The 19,270-nt window shown below is 38.5% G+C and overlaps 1 protein-coding gene across 4 annotated transcripts in view; it reads right to left on the bottom strand.

Annotated features, from left to right (window-relative positions):
- Nucleotides 1–19,270, bottom strand: part of VIPR2 (vasoactive intestinal peptide receptor 2) — a 224,647-nt gene that overhangs the window by 16,053 nt on the left and 189,324 nt on the right. For all 4 annotated transcript variants that reach the window (XM_058179768.1, XM_058179771.1, XM_058179769.1 and 1 more), the window contains 4 exons: nt 11,633–11,727; nt 8,536–8,674; nt 6,080–6,230; nt 4,311–4,371 (listed from right to left, as the gene is read on the bottom strand). In XM_058179768.1, coding sequence (XP_058035751.1) covers nt 4,311–4,371; nt 6,080–6,230; nt 8,536–8,674; nt 11,633–11,727 — 446 coding nt within the window. The remainder of the gene's footprint in view (nt 1–4,310; nt 4,372–6,079; nt 6,231–8,535; nt 8,675–11,632; nt 11,728–19,270) is intronic.

Genomic DNA, 19,270 nt, shown 5'->3' with positions numbered 1-19,270 from the left:
CCAGGAGTCCCCACGTCGCCCATTTTGGATACAGGTAAGTGCAGGGCGTGCATGGAGGCTCGGGGAGAGTGAAAAAGGGGCCTACCGGAAGTTTGGGACATTCCAAAGTGAATCCCATGTGTGGAGATAGTCCATGACTGGGGAGCGTCTTGCCCTATTATCTGGGAATGTTGGACCCTGTTGGCCCTGATGAAGTGGACAGGGCCCTTGATGCTGTCAACACCACCACCTGTCATTTAGATCCTTGGGTCCAGAGAGTAATCAATACGTCAGTAGAGGAGAAGACATTTCTGGATGCTTTTAAGGAAGCCCTGATTTGCCCCCTCCTTAAAAAAACATCACTGGATCACACCTACACGGATAATTTTTGTCCAGTTTCCAACCTTCCCTTCTTAGGGAAGTTTGCGGAAAAGGTAGTGGCCTGGCAGCTGCAAAGGGTCCTGATGATTATCTGGACCCCTTCAGACAGGATTCAGGCCCAGTTATGGGATAGAAATGGCCTTGGTCTGGAACATCTTGCCCCTCAATGAGAGATTCTTGCCCACCTCTCCCTTTGTAAGGTCCTAAGATCATGGCTCTGCCAGTTAGCTTGGGGTCCCAGTTGGGAAACAGCACAGTGGAGGTGGTTGATTGACAACAGATCCTACCTCCTTCCACTCTGCTCCCACCCTCCCAGGAGTCCCCACGTCGCCCATTTTGGATACAGGTAAGTGCAGGGCGTGCATGGAGGCTCGGGGAGAGTGAAAAAGGGGCCTACCGGAAGTTTGGGACATTCCAAAGTGAATCCCATGTGTGGAGATAGTCCATGACTGGGGAGCGTCTTGCCCTATTATCTGGGAATGTTGGACCCTGTTGGCCCTGATGAAGTGGACAGGGCCCTTGATGCTGTCAACACCACCACCTGTCATTTAGATCCTTGGGTCCAGAGAGTAATCAATACGTCAGTAGAGGAGAAGACATTTCTGGATGCTTTTAAGGAAGCCCTGATTTGCCCCCTCCTTAAAAAAACATCACTGGATCACACCTACACGGATAATTTTTGTCCAGTTTCCAACCTTCCCTTCTTAGGGAAGTTTGCGGAAAAGGTAGTGGCCTGGCAGCTGCAAAGGGTCCTGATGATTATCTGGACCCCTTCAGTCAGGATTCAGGCCCAGTTATGGGATAGAAATGGCCTTGGTCTGGAACATCTTGCCCCTCAATGAGAGATTCTTGCCCACCTCTCCCTTTGTAAGGTCCTAAGATCATGGCTCTGCCAGTTAGCTTGGGGTCCCAGTTGGGAAACAGCACAGTGGAGGTGGTTGATTGACAACAGATCCTACCTCCTTCCACTCTGCTCCCACCCTCCCCAACTGCCCTTAGGTTTAAAGTTTGATTTTACTTATGTTTTAATTGTATATATAAAGACAAACTTTTATGACATACTTTTAAGATACTCAGAGTTTCTCTATGGTAAGATATGTGGCCAATAAATGTTATAAATAAATAAAATAAAAATTATAAATAAATGTGTGAGTTGGAGGCTATATTCACTTGTTTAATAAATAATACATTTAGAAACTAGGCCTTTCCTTCTAAATTTTATAGGGCTTTTATTTGATAACAGCTTAGCCCTGGGAAGACATTGTCTCTTTTGGTAGATCAACTGCTACAAAGAAGAGAGCAACAGCTTTACTCTCTGTCCACTAATGTACGTTTGCACACTCCTGTGAAGTATTCCACACCCATCTCCACTTTCTTCTTCTAATAGGTTATATACACAGCATTCCCATACTCCATTAAAGTAATTATCTTAACCAAGGAGATGATCATGTCTCATATGACCTATTTTTGGCAAAACCATGCTGACACTTAGCAATGAAAGCACTATTTACAAGTTTACAAATGACATGCTTATTATTTGCTCTCCTGTAACATCTTTCTAGTTATTAATATTAGGCTGACTGGTCAATAATTACTGGGAATTTTTTTTTAGGAAGGAGAAGGAAGAGGAGGAGGACGGGGGGGGGGGGGAGGAGGAGGAGGAGGAGGAGGAGAAGAAGAAGAATATGCACCAAGACAAATTCCTTGTGTGTCCAATCACACTTGGCCAATAAAAAAATTCTATTCTATTCTATTCTATTCTATTCTATTCTATTCTATTCTATTCTATTCTATTCTATTCTATTCTATTCTATTCTATTCTATTCGAAGAAGAAGAAGAAGAAGACAACACTTGCTCTCCTCCAGTCTTTTGACATGCAAACTTTGAAGAGAGTCTTCCACGAACAACTTCACTGTTGTAAGATGCACGTCTCAAGGCTTGGGGACTTGAAGACATTCAAAGTGGTTCTTTTACCACATCTTTACTGATTTCAATCCTGTCTGTGAATATTCTTCTCAAACTTATATTACTCAAATGACCATTTCCTTTGGATACAGAAGCAAAATAGCAGTTGACTTCCTTTGGGCTGTTTTTTTTTTGGTCACCTGTCATGATTTCTCCACTTGAACTAAGAGTGATTTCTCTCTTCTTCTGCTTTCCTCTTGCTATTGACTTATTTGAAGAAACCTTCCTTATGATCCTGATGTTTCTACTTTTGCCTTCCTAACCTCTTTGCTACATTTCTCAACTTCCTTGGCTGTTTCTCTTACCTTCCATTCCATATAAGCATCCTTTTCAGTTGACTCAACTCCTTCATAAGCTGCCTATTCAACTACATTGACTCATTTTTAATTTCTCCTAGTTTTCTTCTTCGCTGATATTGTTTGAGATTCACTATCTTTAATTTCCTTTTTAAGAAAGCCCAGCCAAGGTACAAATCTTACAAGGTAAGATTTTTAACAAATCCAAATCTAAGTTATCAGTCACAGAAGACTTAATGCCTGGGAAAATTAGAAAAATATTGGAAATATTGGATGGAGGAACAAAACACTTTTTAAATTTGCATTATGTATTTTTCTAGGCGTTTACTTCTCTGATCAGCCTTCATATCATGTGGCAGTCCATATTTATCATCTGAGGCATTTCATATCTTGCTGTGGAATGAGCAAGTTTCAAAACAAAAGCCCAGAATAATTAATGCAAGTTGCATTGAAGAGAGTTGTACCTGCATATCACAAACAATATATACTATGAAGGATGTAGACACTGTTTTTTTTTTGGTGATAGTTTGAAATGGCCTCCTACTTAATTGACACTGTTCCTGCATGGTTTTAATGCCATCTATCAAGACCCATAAAGCAGGCCTTCTCTGTTGAAGCACCTGTCCTCTAGAAAGTTATCCCTTTAAAGAGATCCAAATAGCATCCATCCCGATTATGTTTCTTGGAGAAAAATCTATCTATGTGGCTGTCAAGCATCAACACCAGCTTGAGGAGACATAATCAATCAATTTTTTAAAAAATGATGTTCTTTAATTCTTTAAAAGACTGGATGTTCTCCCAGGCCTTGTGGGAGGTTGTTTGTGGAGGTTGTGACAGAATTTGTCTGGACACTTGAGATTCTTTTGATTGTTTTCCCATTTTAAGTGTAAGCTACCCAGTATCAGGAGGCTTCTAAACCTACTAAATAAATAAACAATGTCTAGAATGGGAAACTGCATTATGGTCATGATGAAGGGATGGGTGGGCAGAAGGGAAACAAGGAAGGAACACAGCATTCAGAAATTAGATCATATATTTCAGTTATTTGCTCTGCATTTTAAATAAAGATCATACATTAAATTCATTACATTATAACTGGGTTTCCCCCCCCCCTCCAAGACATGTTCCAAGACATGAAACTTGTTTTCAGGCATTATTTTGTGGAGCAAAGTCATTACTTCTTTACTGTCCTTACTCTGTACCAGGACTGTGCCTATAAATGGACTCTCCCACACCCCATTTGCATGATCTAGTATCTCAGCATTGCAAATACTGGCTCAATTTGAATGATGCAATTTTGATTCAAAAGTGAGAATTCCATCCTCACACTAAAAACCCCATCAGAAAGCCAAACATGACAGAATTTTGTTGGCTATGCTCTTTTCGATAGTGTAACCAACTGATCTCCTATGATGCTTCAGAAGATCAGGAGGCTATGATGCAACACTGACCTTCTAAACATCCTTCCCCTTTCCCATAGGGCATTTTGCATTAAACAGAATCAATTAGTTAAGAAAAGGCAACTAGGTCTGACAACTACAATTCAAGTTCATATTTAACATATATATGTGTATTACCTGTTGCAACCTATGTATCCAGGATTAAATTTTTGACATCATGCAACCAGAGTCAGTATATTTTACAATGAAGCCTGGAAGTGTATATGCTGCTATTTAATTGGTCCTTACCCACTGTTGTCTAGATAGACTCTAGTTATTATCCATATTATGATGAAAATTGTAGGGATTCCTGGAAGAAAGACATAGCAGATGAAGCAAAGGGGGGGGGGAGAGAAAATATATAATAAATACTTGATTTGGCAAAATTAATCATGCAAGCAGAAATCACTTTGTAGATGAAGTATTCAAATACGGCATAGCATGAAGAACTAGCTGATAGCACTAATAGATTGACTTTGTTTTTAGTCTTCTGGATACATGTTTATTACTATTTGGTCTTTGTCTCTATATTTTAAACCATCCTTAGTCATCTACAATTGGAGTGGCCTCCAAATTCAATAAACAACTAAAATGCCTGTACATCCAGAATGGTCTATATAACTACGAGCAGCTGTCCAATGTGTTTTGCAACTGGAAATGCTCGTTGAATATGCCCGAATATGACTCCCTGACTTTTGTTTCTAGAAACTAAAGTTTACTCAATTTATGCCAAGACTTTATCCTACTATCAGTGACTCTGAATCTTCTTTCCAGCATGGTTCTGGTTTCACTTGAGAATTTCCCCCATGCTCCTCCAGGAATTCTATAGTTGTCTCTCCAAGTCCAGGTGGTCCTCGAAGTTACAACAGCTCATTTAGAGACTGTTTGAAGTTACAACAGCACTGGACATATGACCGTTTTTCTCACTTAAAACCTTTGCAGCATCCCCTTGGTCAAGTGGTCAAAATTCAGATGCTTGGCAACTAGCTCATATTTATGATGGTTCCAGTGTCCCAGGGTCATGTGATTAATCTTTTGTGACCTTCTGACAACCAAAAGTCAACGGGGAAGCCAAATTCATTTAATAACTGTGCGACTAATAACTGATGATTCACTTAAGAACTGTGACAAGAAAGTCATAAAATGGAAATTCACTTAATGTCTTGCTTAGCAACAGAAATTTTGGCCTCAATTGAGGTCATAAGTCAAGGACTCAGCAATAAGGTCAGGGGACTAAAAAATTTGAAAACCCATCAAACTACATAAATCTGGTCAGCCATGTAGCAACAGCTCTATGCATCTCCATTAGTTTTGCCCTTGCCTGAACCTTCAAAACAATAATACAGAGGTAGTCAACCTGGTCCCTACCGCTCACTAGTGGATGTTCCAACTTTCATGGTGGGCGGTAGGTGTTTGTTCGATACTGAAGCACTTTCCTTTTTTTTAATTTAATTGACTTTTTAAAACATTTTCATAGCATTATTTAAAAACATTTTCATTAGGTTTTTATAAAATTCCCTGTGACAATTTAAATTTCTGAAAATATACTATTTGTATCGCCAGTGCATAAGTTTAGTTCACGTTATGTAAGTGAAACTAAATGGCGCTATAGTGCGACCGCAAACAAAAGAGCCTCGTCCCAGAATAGCTTGCGCATCTCCCCCCACATCACCCAGCTGTAACAGACAAGTAGAGCTGGCAGCCGGCGCCTCCCCAAACCCAATCCACGATGCGTGACAGGCATGCGCAGACGACAATACACTTTATAAATCACCATTACTGTGGAACCGGTGGGCAGTTAGAACATTTTACTACTAACAGAGATACAAAAGTGGGCGGTAGGTATAAAAAGGTTGACTACCCCTGCAATAGTGGGTCAAAGATGGGAACAGATACCAACATGGAGACAACATGGAGTTTGGCTTGAATTCTAGAAGCCCTAAGTAGAATTCCAACATCTCCTTTAATCCTGAGGGGGAGGGAGTAAAAAACAGAGATAACTATATCAACCTTCTTACCCCATCCAGTAAGGAGATATGCGGTGAAGTGTCTGTTAGAAGAGAACATGATCATGAGGAGGATGTGGAGATAAAGTCCTTCAACTAAGAGCCAATAAAAATTGGCCATTACACAGTACTGGAAAAATACCAAGCTAGCCTTGCAGCCGACCTGAAAGTTACAAATCAAGGATGAAATGTTTATGCAAAGAAACTGCTGTAACACAGTAAACGGTTTCCTTTGTTTAAAAGCTCTTTTGATAGATACAAGTTTTGACAAGGAATTTCTCCTTCCATGAATTTAGCTATTGATGGGCTGAAACAGCCGCTTTCAACTGTTTTGGACTTAGTTCAATGAATGAAAGCAAATGCCAAGTGCTTCTCAAAACCAGGTTTGAGACCGATGTACTTGGTTGTTACCGCCTAACGGCGTGGCATATTTGTCATATTGTGTTCATCTTTATAATCAAATTTCTCTCTGATTTTCTTACAGATTTCAGGGCAAAAAGGCCCAGGAATTAAAAACCGTCATCTTCTTTGAGAATCAGGAGAGGGCAGAGGTATTTAAGACCACCCATTAATCAGAAGTAATTTGGTTCGGGAAACATGTTCCCATCCCTTTTTAAAGTTAGTTTATTCTACGGCAGCTGTGCCAGAAGCAAAAAATAGCTCATGGAATGTACAACCCTGAGGAAAAACTGAAAAGTATTCCTTGACTATTGTATAAGTAAACCAGAATGAGCACAGCGTAAGTGATTCGTTGCTGCAGATATTTTATCACATGGACCATATGACAACAATGGCAACAAGCTAGGACTTTGAAGAAATAGTCAAATAGTCAAGTAGGGAGAGGAGAAGAATGTTCCTTCTTAAATTAGCCAAGTCAGTCACTCCCATCTGAATTGTATGAGGTTGAACATGCAAAGTATTAAAGGTGATCCATTGTTTTGCATTTTTGTCACAGAACATCTTTGTGAAAAGCCATGTCAAATTTAATTAACAGGGTAAGGAGAGGGATTACATATGAGGAAGCTCCTCCAATTGCTATCACCTTCTTGGTTGTCATTAATTAAGCAGAAGGGAATAGAATAGTAATATCCATAGATTTGTGAAATTTATTTAACTGCTGTATTTCTTCAGGTTGCCTTCTCCATCAAGATAAGAGTTTCATATTGAGCAGCAGCATCTCTGAAAATCATATCCTACAATGCTCTCTAAGAGTTGTTCCTTTGGGTGTGTATGAGTTATGACACTCTTGCAAGCACTGTAAAACCCTTTGGGGTTACCAGAGTTGTGCTATAACACTCTTGCATCAATTTCACTATAAACCCCTCCATGTCCACTAGAGTTTGGGAGGAGTTATTTTTCCCAAACTAAGCATGCTATCTTTATTTCTCAATTTCAAAAAGTTGAGATGCTTGATAGATTAATATTGTCTGGTGTTGACAAGCAAAACTATATATACATGCTCACACATACCACTATTCAGTTTTTTTAAAAAAATAAAATATTCAAATTATCTTTCCATTTCTAGCACTACTCATTGTTAGGAAGTTAGAAAATGCCTTTTGACTACGATGGTCTTGCAACTTCAGTGATAGAAGGATCAAAGTTTCAGATGGAGATTTGAATAATGCCTTTGCCCACTGCACTAGCCAGTAGTTATTTTACAATTATTAACCTGAAATAAAGGCTTCCAGATCCCATTCCAACTTCTTATTTCTATCTCTTTTGGTAAATTCATTTCATCCCTTGGTGTGATCCCCCTTTCCATTTTTTCTTAAAAAAAAACATCATTAGGCATAAAAACACAAATCTCTCTCTTCTCTCTCTCTCTCTCCCACACACACACAACACACACACACACTCACACAAACTTTCTACTATTGACCTCACCCCATTCCTAAGAGGACCATAAGGGGCGTGCATAAGCGCACAAACGTGCCTACCGTTCCTGTCCTATTGTTTTTTTTCTTTTCTTCTTCCTATATATATGCTTATACCTCTTTATATTTACTCATATATGTGTTTATATACTATATAATCTTTTGTATGATACCTACATATATTGTTGTGACAAAATAATAAATAAATAAATAAATAAATAAATAAATAAATAAATAAATAAATAAATAAATAAGCAATTGCTCTGTCATGTACATTCCTTGGAATCTTTACATGCTGTACAGCACTGATGAAGATGTAAGGTTGAGGAAGGAGAACCTGGATTTTAATCCCATCAATATGCATATCAGCTGCATCTAATGCTATTTTGCCCAAAGCAGAAAGGAAGCCATTATCAAAATATATAACTTTTCCCCCCTTGCAGTCTTATTCTGTTCCAATTTTTTCCCAACGGGACGCCAACAGAAGCCTCACTACTCTTGCTGGCAGTCATCTCATGTAAGATTTGATATAACCTACAACAATCTCAAAGTTCGTGGACGTGATACAAACAAAACAACTTCTTCACTTACCCAAGAAGCATGATCTGAACACTTATCTGTGCTAGTGTCGGAATAGAGGATTTCATCTTTAACTAAGACAGAGATTGCCTTTAAAATGAAAGACAGGAACAGATTCAAATGTATGTAGTTCCGAGTGCAGTGAAGTTTCCTACATAGGGAAAGAGAAAAACAATGTAGATTCTGGAACCGAAGTATAACTGAAGTTCTTTCTACTTATCTTCTGTTATTTGATATGAACAATTAAGAAAAGATTATAACTTTTGGGAGCCCCATACCTATATTCTGCTTTGCCCTCTGCTATTCTACAAGCTGCATCAACTTTACTGTTGAGACGTAATAATGCCCAAACCTCTGGTTTTAGGGGACAGTCCAGAAAGGATCAGAGTGTCTCATGGGCCATCCAAACAGCATAACATTTAAATAGTTGCTAAAATGCGAAGTTACTCTGGTTTACAAGTTCTTGTATGACAAATTTTTATTTATTTATTTATTTACTGAGGAATTCCACTGAAAACTGAGAAAAACTGATGGTTGTGTCTTAACTTGAAAGGATTGTTAAAGTGATTTATTTTAAGGCAGGGATGCCGTTCATTTTTCTCTCTCTCCTTGGAGGAACCATAGTTTAACAGTTGCGAAGGGGTAAGCCCAGCATTTTGGCCTGTTTTTGAAAGAGCTGGGCTTTGGAGTAATTATTCCCTCCAATGTGAAAGATGGATCATAAGGAAGTGCCGAAGAATTGATGCTTTTGAATTGTTGGAGAAGATTCTTGAGAGTCCTTTGAACTAAAATAGCTGAAAGCTAAAATTGTTTGGTCACCTAATGAGAAAAGAGGACTCATTGGAAAAGACCCTGATGTTGGGAAAGATGGAAGACAAAAGGAGAAAAGGACAGCAGTGGATGAAATGGTTAGATAGTGTCATTGATGCAATGAACATGAATTTGGGAAACTCCAGGAGGCAATGGAAGACAAGGCTTAACAACTAAACAAAAATAAAATTCCCTTGAAATAGATGTGTTAAACCTCCTAGAGCAAACTACTTTTCAAGAGCCAGATTATTTGTACATGTTCCATCCAGACTGCAGTTTCCTGTTCTTTGTAAAGATGGTGAGGTCTCTGGGGTACCAATTTTCTTAAAAACATTCCACTGTTACGCATGTGGTCTACTTGGTAAAATATGTGAGTGGTTTATATTGTTTTATTCTATGCAATATGAAATGATGACTTTGCCATTGTTACTGAAGTGATAATCCACCATTAGCATCTTCTTATATTATTATAGCCCAATATGTTGGCTTATCGGGTTGCTAAGATTACCTTCATGTCTTGAGGGACCCTGTTGGTACATATTTTTGGCAAATACTCAAATGTTCTTCACAGGAGAAGAACACCCTTGGCATCAAAGGGGGAAGCTGATTTTAAAACTAGATAATTGCATTTCAGCGCTCACTTCTTTAAGCTGCCTCCTTTCAGAGATAATTCTTTCCTACTACTAAATATAGTCTTGGTTTTTTTTAACTGTGTATATTTGCAATCTATATTATTGCTCTATCATGTAAGCCTTCATGTAAGGAAGGCTGAACGCCAAAAAATTGAGGCCTTTGAACTGGTGCTGGAGAAGACTCCTGCGAGTCCCTTGGACTGCAAGGCGATCAAACAGGTCAGTCCTAGAGGAGATCAACCCTGACTGCTCTTAAAAAGCCAGATCCTGAAGATGAAACTGAAATCCTTTGGCCACCTAATGAGAAGAAAGGACTCACTGGAGAAGAGCCTAATGCTGGGAAAGATTGAGGGCAAAAGAAGAAGGGGACGACAGAGAACGAGGTGGCTGGATGGAATTACTGAAGCAGTAGACGTGAGCTTAAATGGACTCCAGGGGAATGGTAGAGGATAGGAAGGCCTGGAGGAATGTTGTCCATGGGGTCATGATGGGTCAGACACGACTTTGCGACTAATAACAACAAATCATGTAAGTACATATGGCAATTTCTAATTACTCTTTTCTTTATTTGCTTCCTAAAGATATGATAAAGAACTAAATATGTACTGGCTGCCTGTCCTCTATTTCATACGACTGGCCCTGCCTTCTTTCATGAGTCTGACTGGTAGAACATCTTCTGACTTCATTGGCCCTGGGGAGGTCTTTTGCAAGAGTTGGGGGGAGTACCAGAAGTGCATCCTGCCTTTCATTTTATGTTGTACCCAACAATTAACTTTAGCAATCTTCTCTAGAATTTGCCCCTGAACTCACAAGCTTTTCATAGTACAACACTGCCCAGTTAAAATTAGGTCCACTAATCAGCACTGTTATTTAATAAAACAAATATTCTACAGCTGCTGCTGATCTAAATCCATTTTAGGCTCTGGATACATTAGGAATTTTGAAATTATGTTGGTACTACTCACATAAAAATGGCTGCCGAGGGAAAGCTCTGCCCATTTGGGAAATGGCTGAGTTGACAAAAACAGCCAGTCTCAAAACAACTCTTCTTCAGAAGGCAATTCAATAAGATTGTCCCACATTACCTCCTTTAGATCTCCCCACCCACTCACCTATTTTGCTCATGAGGTGGGCCTCCTTGCTGGATTTCAAGGTCCTGAGCTCCAGAGGGTTGGCAAAGCATAGGACTATATTCAACTACATATTTAGAGGCCTTTCCTGCATTCCTAAAGGATTTTTATAAATATAGGTGATACTGCAGAATGGCACTTTGGTCTGCACCAAATCAGGTGCTTTCCATTTATTATTTTAATTAAATGATTGCAATTAAGCACATCTGAACAAATGAAAAAAAATCTCAACATCTGGATCAGCTTTCCTAGACTTAGTAGCTAAATAGCATCCAACCTATTTAGACTTTGGATGAAGATCCTAGAATTGTAGAGTCCAAAAATACCCCAGAAAGCAACAATAAACAATTTCTATATGGTTCCAAGATAAACACATGATCATGTCCTTCAAATCACCAGAAACTGAGTTTGAATCAAAGGAGGCTTTATTTAAAATATAAAACAAGGGCCTGTTAAGTGACAAGTGAGAACATTACCTTCTCCTATTCTGCCACTGTTCCAAAATACTTAGTCCCTGCCATGTTTCAACAAACCTACCTGAAAACACAAAGAATGATGCTTCCTGTGACCAGAGCAATGAGAGAAACACTGTGTCCGAGGGTATAAATTGCTTTCACCCAAACATAGAAAACCTATGAAGCAAACATGTATTTTAATTAATTACCATGAGCAAACATTTGGGAAAAAATACAGTAAAAGAATTGCCTTTTAAATACAGTAGGCCATAGAAATTAGACAAAATACATTTTTACCTTTCAAATGGAGATTTAATTGAGTTATTTACTAAATTTATATGCTGCACATCTCACTATTTAGGCAGAGAATCCTCTCCTTTTCAGAATCTTGGTCTACAATGTACAGGTGACAAACCCCAGCATACAGCCCTCCAACAGTCATTCATTCATTTGTTCATTCATTCATTCATTCATAAATTTATAAGACAGCCCATTGGTGCATTTCTGGGTACCATACACCATAAACACAGTAAATCAAAAAGAAAAAACCCACCTACCAAGCCAACAATTTATAAATATAAAATGTAAAATGTGACCAAGCATTCAACCACACACAGGAGAGGTACCCGCTCAACTGACCCCTAATGCTTGGGGGGAAAGCCAAATTTTAAGCATGTTTTAAAGGCAAGAAGAGTTTGGGTTGTCATATGTAGGGGGAAGGGAAAATTGTTTTAGAGAGCAGAAACCATCCCAGGTTCTTAGTGCCAAAATTTCACCACTAAAATTCTTTGGCTTTGTCTGTGGAAATCTGCCCTTTTCCCATTCTCCCTCTTAAATACCTCCCAAAACCAAAAAGTAAGGTAAACAGTCTTGGTGTATCCGTCTTGGGACATGTCAGTTGTCAATATTAACTGACTTGGCATATCAGTTGCAGCATCATCAGGATCTTTTTTTTGTTTGTTTGTTTCTGAGAAGATTATGACGCTTTGTTTCAGCCTTGGTCCTCAAATTTTGTTCATCCATGAATAATCACAGGATAAAAAGGAAAGAGAGAAAGCAAAGCAGTGCACTTAAGAGTTCAACAAGGGAAAGGAAAAAAGTTCACCATGGCAGAGGATCATGCAAAATTGTACTAGATTAACTCCCCTTCTGACGGCCTCCAAATGTGTCTGGCTCACCATTTGCAGGATTCCCAACCAACACAGCTCTTCAATGCTTGAGAATGCTGAAAGCTGCAGTGATTCTAAACCTTGTGATTCTAGAGATCACCTTGCTAGGGAAGAAGTGTTTACTTGTAGCAGATTAGAAGAAAAGGAAATTCTGGTTTGGTGCGTGATCTATCTATTCTTTTTCACATTTCTGTACAAAAAGTCCTGAACCTATGACCAGTTGCTTAGAAACCGTGCAAAGTTATGAGCCACCTGAAAAGGGGGACTTAGGACCCAGATTCGAAGTTCCAATAGTCAGGCTCCATCTGTGGTCACATGACTGAACTTCAGTTGCTGGGCAACATGGCTGCATATACAGTAGTTTGCAGCGTTTCATGTGACCGTATTTTATAATGGTTTTACCAAAAATTGGTACTTCTGGTTTTCAGCAAAGCCGAACCGGTAGTGAACCATTGGATCCCTTAATGACTGCTGCCAAAAAAAAAAAAAGGTTGTAAAATTAGATCAGTCACATGACCAATACGATATTTTTTTCTGTAATGGGAAGGCTCCATTACAGTCACATCTCGAGGATTCTTCTTTGCAGACACTCACATGGAAACATGTACCTCTAAAATAAATTGATTCCAATAGCATGATTAGAAGAACATTGATTAATTAGAATAGAATAGAATACAATTTTTTATTGGCCAAGAATGATTGGACACACAAGGAATTTGTCTTGGTGCATAGGCTCTCCATGCACATAAAAGAAAAGATACCTTGTGGTTACCTATAAAGAGCTCCTCTTTATGCAGGAGGGTAGATGGAGAGAAGACCAAAAAATTGGTATTATGCAATATGAGGAAAATCTGGTAAAGCAAATTAGAGATCAAAGCCAATTGCATATTAAAAGGTTATATAATGAGTTGATAGAAATAGATTCAGAAACAGAAATAGTTAAGGACTGTATGATAAATGGGCACAAAATATTCAACAACCTATAATGGTGGAAACATGGGAAACAATATGGGTTAGAAATGTTAAATTTACGCAAGCTCAAACCTTGAGAGAAAATTTTTATAAAATGTTTTATAGATGGCACCTAGATCCAAAAAAATTGGTGTGTATGTATCCGAATTTGCAAGCTAAATGTTGGAGATGTGATTGTGATGATGCAACTTATTATCATATATGGTGGTCTTGTAAAAAAATCAAAGCATTTTGGATTAAAATTTGGTGGATTATGTAAAATATTTTGAAGAAGAAGATAAAATTTACCCCGCAATTGTTTTTATTGGGTATAACTACGGACTGTACATCAATAGAGACTAAATTATTTTAAACTTAATATCAGCAGCCAGACTACTGATGGCACAATACTGGAAGAAGGAACATCTGCCTACTATTGAAGAGTGGACACTAAAAGTAACAAACTTAGCAGAAATGGCAAAAATTTCAGCATACCTGAAAGACTATTCACAAGAAAGATATATAGTGGAATGAAAAAGATGGATAGAATATATTCAAAACAAATATCAGACTAAACAGTATCAAATAGCATATGAATGAGCAGAAAGTAATAATTGTATTTGTATACAGTATACTTTTTTCTTTTTTCTTCTTTTATATGAAATAAGGAAGTTATGGTTCTAGGGGAGGGATGGGAGTTTATGAATAATTAGTGTATTTTAGCTTATGACTGGTAAATGCTATATCCTGTATTTGCTCTGGGAAGTCCGGCGGGGGAGGGGGATTGGGTGAAGGGTGGGAGGGTGGGGGGGAGGGAGGAGGAGGGTAATTACTTGTTAAAATTGTGGTAAAACTTTTTAATAAAAAAAAGAAAAGATACCTTCATCAAGGTACAACACTTACGACACTTAGTGATAGTCATAGGGTACAAATTTAACATTTAATGATATAACACTTAATGATAGTCATAGGCTTGTAGCAATTGCAACAATTATCTGTTGTAATTCCAAAGGAAAATAAGATTCTTAAAAATAGAGACATAATGTAGGTTTAAGATTTCTGCCAACACTTCAGGAAAATATCCTGCCAACACTTACTCAGCAGTGTGTTTAATATACTGTACCAACCTGCAGTCAGCTTAGGTAATTTCTTCTTGGCCTCATAGAATTCTGCTCAAGGTGTGAAACTGATCAGCAAAAGTGAAAAGTAAAAGAAAACGAACACCCTCCTATTTCTTTCTACTGACATCAGAATAACCCTGATAAGAGAAGATAAATCCCTATCACTGACCAAATGTAAGCTATCTTTCCCTTGTTTTCACAACACACGACAAAATTACATACAAGTTATCACTGAAGGGAGATCCGTGTCTTTTTCCTCCCCCTCTCTCTCACAATATGATGTGATGGATAACTCAAAACTATATTGTGATACTATCCCTTGAGTTTTTCCTACCATGTATCACATCTTCTGCTCCCAACAGTACAGAGGAAGAAAAAGTGGTGATAATAAGGCATGAAATATTTGCATTAAACAGAGGGAGCTACACACTACATTTAAGTTGTTCCATATGTAGATTTGAAAATTCCCTAGTATCAAAGTCAGGGTTCTCATTCATTTATGATATTTTAGAAATGTTCTATGTGGTCCTGGTGACAAAAGAAATACAGGCTAGAGAAAAAGAAATTTTAAGCAATTTCAAGGAAAAAGAAATAAGCAAATTACTTACAAGCAATGGACATATAAATAGATATGCGATATTCTAGCTCAGTGTTTCTTAAACTTGGCAACCTTGTGTAAATTTCAGCTCCCAGAATTCCACTGGCAATATGTAATAAGTCTGGCTCAGGAATTCTGGGAACTGAAGTCTGGCTAGATAATTCTGGAAGTTGAAGTCCAAACATCTTAAAGTTGCCATATTTGAGAAATACCAGCACCACTAGCCATATTGTCAATCTCTGTTTATGTATTGCATGAAATCATTGCTTAAGTTAGATTTAATATATAAATTGCACTTTATTAGTTTTTCACAAGTAAGCCATAAATCTGATATAGAAACCACAATAAATGACTTCATGCAATACTATAACTCAAAATTAATCAAACCACTTTATGGAGTTAAGTGCTGTGTGAAACAAGACACTCTGAAGGGTATTTTTGTTGTTGTGTGTGTTTTTTTTTCTACAACATTTGGAAGAGTAACTTACCAGATCTTTGGAAACTGTAGCCTCAGAAATTTAAGGAAGTTCTTTAAAAAGGTAACCTTTTTGCCAATATTCTAAAATGGTACTATAATAATTCTGGTAAAATGCTCTTTCTGCTTATATAATGGTTGATGCTTATTGTTTGAAAAACTATTTTTCAATTGTATAGATACATTATTTCAAATCAAGATACATTTACTTCAAATCAAGAACATTTTCTTACTTTAAAAATATACAGAAACATAAAAGAGCTTCCATTATGATTATTGGCTTTACTATGCTAAAATTTAACGTGCTCAAGTTTTGCCTGATGGGACTTTTTTTCCCCACTTTTCAAGTATACTTCTCACTTCTGCTTAAAATGAGGAAAAGAGTGTTAATTTATTGCTTTCAGGTCCATAAAGCCTTAGAATTGTCAAATGTAGCATTTCTCTCTCCCTGGAACAAGTAACATGACATTTGACATTTTGATTTCATTCACACTCTTGACATAATTGCCATTTAAATTAAATTGCAGGACATATTGAAAATATTGAAAAGTAGGATTAGGCCACATATATCCCCTTTTTATGTTTAAGAGATTAAAAAAGAATTATGCCACACATCCTGCCAGGAGCAAATTTAGGAGTTTCACTGCAGTAGCTCTCTTGATGCTCCATAGCATAATCCAAGACAGATACAGACAGAGGTTTATCTCATGTTCCTAAAATGGTGAAAATTTTTAATAAAACAGATACACAGGAGTCCTTACACTAACAGCAAAATTTTAATAAGGGAGAATGTCCTTTTCCTAATATTGTTGGCATGGTATTTAATCAGAATAGAGCTGGAAGGGACCTTGGAGTCCAGACCCCTGCTCAAGCAGGAGACCCTATGCCAATGGTGATGAATCTATGGCATGCATGCCAGAGGTGGCACACAGAGGCCTCTCTGTGCGCATGTGAGCCGTTGCCCCAGTTCAGCTCTGCTGTGCATGCGCAGAAGCCAGCTGGTCTTCAGGTCTCTGACATGCATGGGGTGGGGCATGCAGGGGCCCCAGAACGCATGCATGGGGCATAAGTGCATGCATGGGGGATGCACAGTGCATGCACTGGGCAGGGTGCATGCGCAGGGATGTATATGCATTTATGTGGGTCAGGGCGTATGCACTAGGCTGGGGCGCATGCACAGGGGATGAGCGTGCATTGCATTTTGGGGATTCACGTGCACATCAGAGGTGGATTTCACCAGGTTCTGACCAGTTCTGGAGAACCGGTAGCAGAAATTTTGAATAGTTTGGAGAACTGGTAGTAAAACTTCTGACTGGCCCCGCCCCATCTAGTCTCTGCCTCCCAAGTCCCAGCTGATCGGGAGGAAATGGGGATTTTGCAGTAACCTTCCCCTGGAGTGGGGAAGGAATGGAGATTTTTACAGTATCCTTCCCCTGCCACGTCCACCAACCCATGCCACGCCCACAGAACTGGTAGTAAAAAATTCTGAAACTCACCACTGGTGCATATGCACATTTTGGGCTCTTGGTGCCAACAAGGTTAGCCATCACTGCCCTATACCATCCAGTCTTTTTTTTAAATCCTCCAGGGATGAAGCACCCACAACTTCTGAAGGCAAGCTGTTCCACTGGATAATTGTTCTCACTATTAGGAAGTTTCTTCTTAATTTCAGGTTGCTTCTCTCCTTGATTAGTTTCCACCCATTGCTTCTTATCTTTTCTTTCGGTGCTTTGGAAAATACGTTGACCCCCTCTTCTTTGTGGCAGCCCCTCAAATACTGGAATGTTACTATCATGTCACCCTTAGTCCTTCTTTTCTCTGGTCTAGCCATACCCAGTTCCTGCAACCATTCTTCATATGTTTTTGCCTTTAATAATTTGAATTGCTCTTCTGTGCACTTTTCCGCAAAGTCTCAACATTTTTTCTGCAATGTTGTGCTATGACTGTATTATATGGTCAGGGCAAATATTAGAAGTATGCCCTCTGCTCTCCAAAAATACAGCATTTCTAAAATTGGCCACTGTGAAGCTTGTTTTAAAATTTTTTTAGAAGGGACATGTCAACCATCTTGAAAAAAATGAGAATATCATCTCCATTCATTCCTACAATCTGATGAATATCCTAGAGAATTTAAATCAAAAGTCATAAAATTTGCTGGGTGGAAATTCTGTCCCTAAGAAGGAGCAGTTAAATTTTATTGATCTATCTTGATGTGCTTATCACTTTTACTGCCTCCTCAATTGGTCATCAAATGCTCTTTTAGAAAGTTCAAAAACAAAGCTTACAGGCAACACCACTCTTCTGGTTGTGTTTCTTGCAATACCTCTGAAAGCTTCTATATAGATTTCATCCATTTGCCTAAAGCAACTTCTGAAATTATCCAATAACAGTTAATCCATCATATGGAATAGATTCTACTGAACATACAGGTTGGAAATTCAACTTCAGCATCTCTGGAGGGTGATAGTTTGTGGGAAAGTAAAGTGCAGCTAAACCCTCAAATTAATTAATGATTGAATATAGGTTGTCCTAGTGGACTACCATTTAAATATGAGCCAGCAGTGTGCAGCAGCTGCCAAAAAAGCCAACACAGTTCTAGGCTGCATACACAGAGGGATAGAATCAAGATCATGTGAAATGTTAATATCACTTTATTATGGCTTAGTAAGGCCACACTTGGAATACTGCATCCAGTTTTGGTTGCCGCGATGTAAAAAAGATATGGAGACTCTAGAAAGAGTGAAAAGAAGAACAACAAAGATGATTAGGGGACTGGAGGCTAAAACATATAAAGAACAGTTGTTGGAACTCGGTATGCCTAGTTTAATGAAAAGAAGGACTAGGGAGACATGATAACAGTGTTCCAATATCTCAGGGGCTGCCACAAAGAAGAGGGAGTCAAGCTATTCTCCAAAGCACCTGAGGGTAGAACAAGAAGCAATGGGTGGAAACTAATCAAGGAGAGAAGCAACTTAGAACTAAGGAGAAATTTACTGAGAACAATTAGAACAATTAATCAGTGGAACAACTTGCCTCCGGAAGTTGTGAATGCTCCAACATGGAAGTTGGATATAAGATGACGTTGGATAACCATTTGTCTGAAGTGAAGTAGGGTTCCTGCCTAAGCAGGGGGTTGGACTAGAAGACCTCCAAGGTCCCTTCCAACTCTGTTATTCTACTGTCACTATATTTCTTAGCTGAGGATTTTTCAACTTTGATACTGTTCTTCCTAGAATACAGCACTCTTTGTCCCTATGCTGACATGGCACACTTTTCCTCCAGTTTGGCTGCTCAGAATATCTACTAACAAAACTTTTTTGCAGGTTGAAAAGCTCCATAGGAGTTGAGCAGCTTTGTTTTTATTGTGTTGAACTAAGACCAATGTCTTCTCCAGCTCCATAGCTCT

This window comes from Ahaetulla prasina, chromosome 4 (genome assembly GCF_028640845.1).
Source record: "Ahaetulla prasina isolate Xishuangbanna chromosome 4, ASM2864084v1, whole genome shotgun sequence".
Lineage (NCBI taxonomy): Eukaryota > Metazoa > Chordata > Lepidosauria > Squamata > Colubridae > Ahaetulla > Ahaetulla prasina.
This window is presented reverse-complemented; position numbering and strand designations above follow the sequence as displayed.